This window comes from Mus caroli, chromosome 1, assembly GCF_900094665.2.
Source record: "Mus caroli chromosome 1, CAROLI_EIJ_v1.1, whole genome shotgun sequence".
In the NCBI taxonomy this organism is placed as follows: domain Eukaryota; kingdom Metazoa; phylum Chordata; class Mammalia; order Rodentia; family Muridae; genus Mus; species Mus caroli.
In genome coordinates, this window is record NC_034570.1 from 66,434,515 (window position 1) to 66,436,339 (window position 1,825).

The 1,825-nt window shown below is 59.7% G+C and overlaps 1 protein-coding gene across 1 annotated transcript in view; it reads left to right on the forward strand.

Annotated features, from left to right (window-relative positions):
- The first annotated feature begins 470 nt into the window (after positions 1 to 470).
- The window catches only part of Igfbp2 (insulin like growth factor binding protein 2), a 27,170-nt gene continuing 25,815 nt past the window's right edge, over positions 471 to 1,825 (forward strand). The window contains exon 1 of the mRNA XM_021166129.2: positions 471 to 958. Coding sequence (XP_021021788.1) covers positions 574 to 958 — 385 coding nt within the window. The 5' untranslated portion in view covers positions 471 to 573. The remainder of the gene's footprint in view (positions 959 to 1,825) is intronic.

A 1,825-nucleotide genomic window follows, 5' to 3' on the forward strand; every position in this document is an offset into this window, starting at 1 on the left:
GGGACTCACTCAAGGTCATTGTTCCTAGCAACACGAGGGCTGTGGGGAGTCGGTGTGAGCTCCGAAATCTTTAAGGTCAAGACTGCTTTTGTGTTTCCCCGGCAGTCAGTTCACAGCCGGCCACGTGGGAAGTGAGCAAACTAAGTCCTTCCAAATCGAACTAAACTAAAAGACAGGAGACAAAAGCACGGGCTCTTTCCCACTCCACGCCGATTCTACCCACGCTTGCAAGTTATTCTTACTCTCCCGGAGCGGACGAACCCAGGCTGAAGGGAGCAAAGTCCTAACCAAGGAAGAACAGGGGCATCCGCTTGAATGCCCTAGGAACATAGGGTGGGCGAGTGGGCGTGTGCACAAGCACGTGCCCTCACGCAGGAGTGCCTGGGGGGGAGGGGGGAGGGAGTGGTCTCCAAAAGGGGGAGGGGAGAAGGCAGGGGGGCGGGGAGAAGCAGGCTTTTTAGGACCCGGCAGAGGCGGGGGAGGAGAAAGAAGGCAAGGAGGCGTCTCCCGCGTTCCCCCGGGCCGTGCCACCTGCCCGTTAGCTCGCCGCTCTACCGTTGCCCACAAGCCAACATGCTGCCGAGATTGGGCGGCCCTGCGCTGCCGCTGGTCCTGCCGTCGTTGCTCTTGCTGCTGCTCTTGGGCGCGGGCGGCTGCGGCCCCGGGGTGCGCGCCGAGGTACTGTTCCGCTGCCCACCCTGCACGCCCGAGCGTCTGGCCGCCTGCGGACCCCCACCCGACGCGCCCTGCGCCGAGCTGGTGCGAGAGCCCGGCTGCGGCTGCTGCTCCGTGTGCGCACGGCAGGAAGGCGAAGCATGCGGCGTCTACATCCCGCGCTGCGCCCAGACGCTACGCTGCTATCCCAACCCGGGGTCCGAGCTGCCCCTGAAGGCACTTGTCACCGGCGCGGGTACCTGTGAAAAGAGACGCGTGGGTACCACCCCACAGCAGGTTGCAGGTAATGCTGACTGTGAGCGTTAGTTTTGGGCGTGGGAGAAACTCGTAGTTCAGCGGGGTCTCCTGGCTGGTGACCCTCACGTGGGGAAAGAGAGTCCGACGGGACCCTGGGACTGATGTAGAGGAGAAAGAGCTTAGACCTTGATCAGATCCAGGGAGATTCTTGAGAGCCGGAACGCGAAAGACAAACCCGGGAGGGAGGCTGGGGGTGGAGCAAGCGGGATTTGATGGGGTAAAGGAGCAGAGGAAAGACACCTTGTCACCGGGTCTTCCTTAACGGGACTTAGCGGGGAGGAAAGTGGTCTGATCTAGGGGCTGAGGGGGTGGAGGTGGGGGTTGAGGAGCCTGTAGGGACTTGAAACTCATTTGAAACAAAACTTGAGTCGGTGACCACCGGTCGAATGTTTCGCGGTGGGAGTACTGCTGTCTGCCGCGCACAGGTGATACTGCAGACCTCGGGTGAGAAAAGATCGAATGGAGAAGCTCCTTCCTTCTGGCGTTGGGAGGTGAGGAGAAGGGTAAGGATGCACGTGGAGAATGGAGCGGGCTCCATCTGTGTAACTTAAGCCGGTTGGCCAGCTGCGTTCCGGCACCCTGGCTGTGCGTCTGGGCCTCCTGTCTGAATGCTGGAGCCGCTTGAAAGCCAGGGGAGCTACAGCTCTTAACGCGGGTGTGTGTCACACCGTACCTCCTCCTAAATCTAGGGAACTTTTTCTGTCCCACGGGATGGGGAAGGTGGGGTTCTTTGTTAAGGAGCCCTTCTTTCTCAAAAGAAAAAAAAAGTTAAGGGACACAAGCTGACTGCGAGGAGTTCACTTTTTTTCTTTACGGTTTGGAGAAAGCTGCAATTGTCTTGGGGACAGCGCTG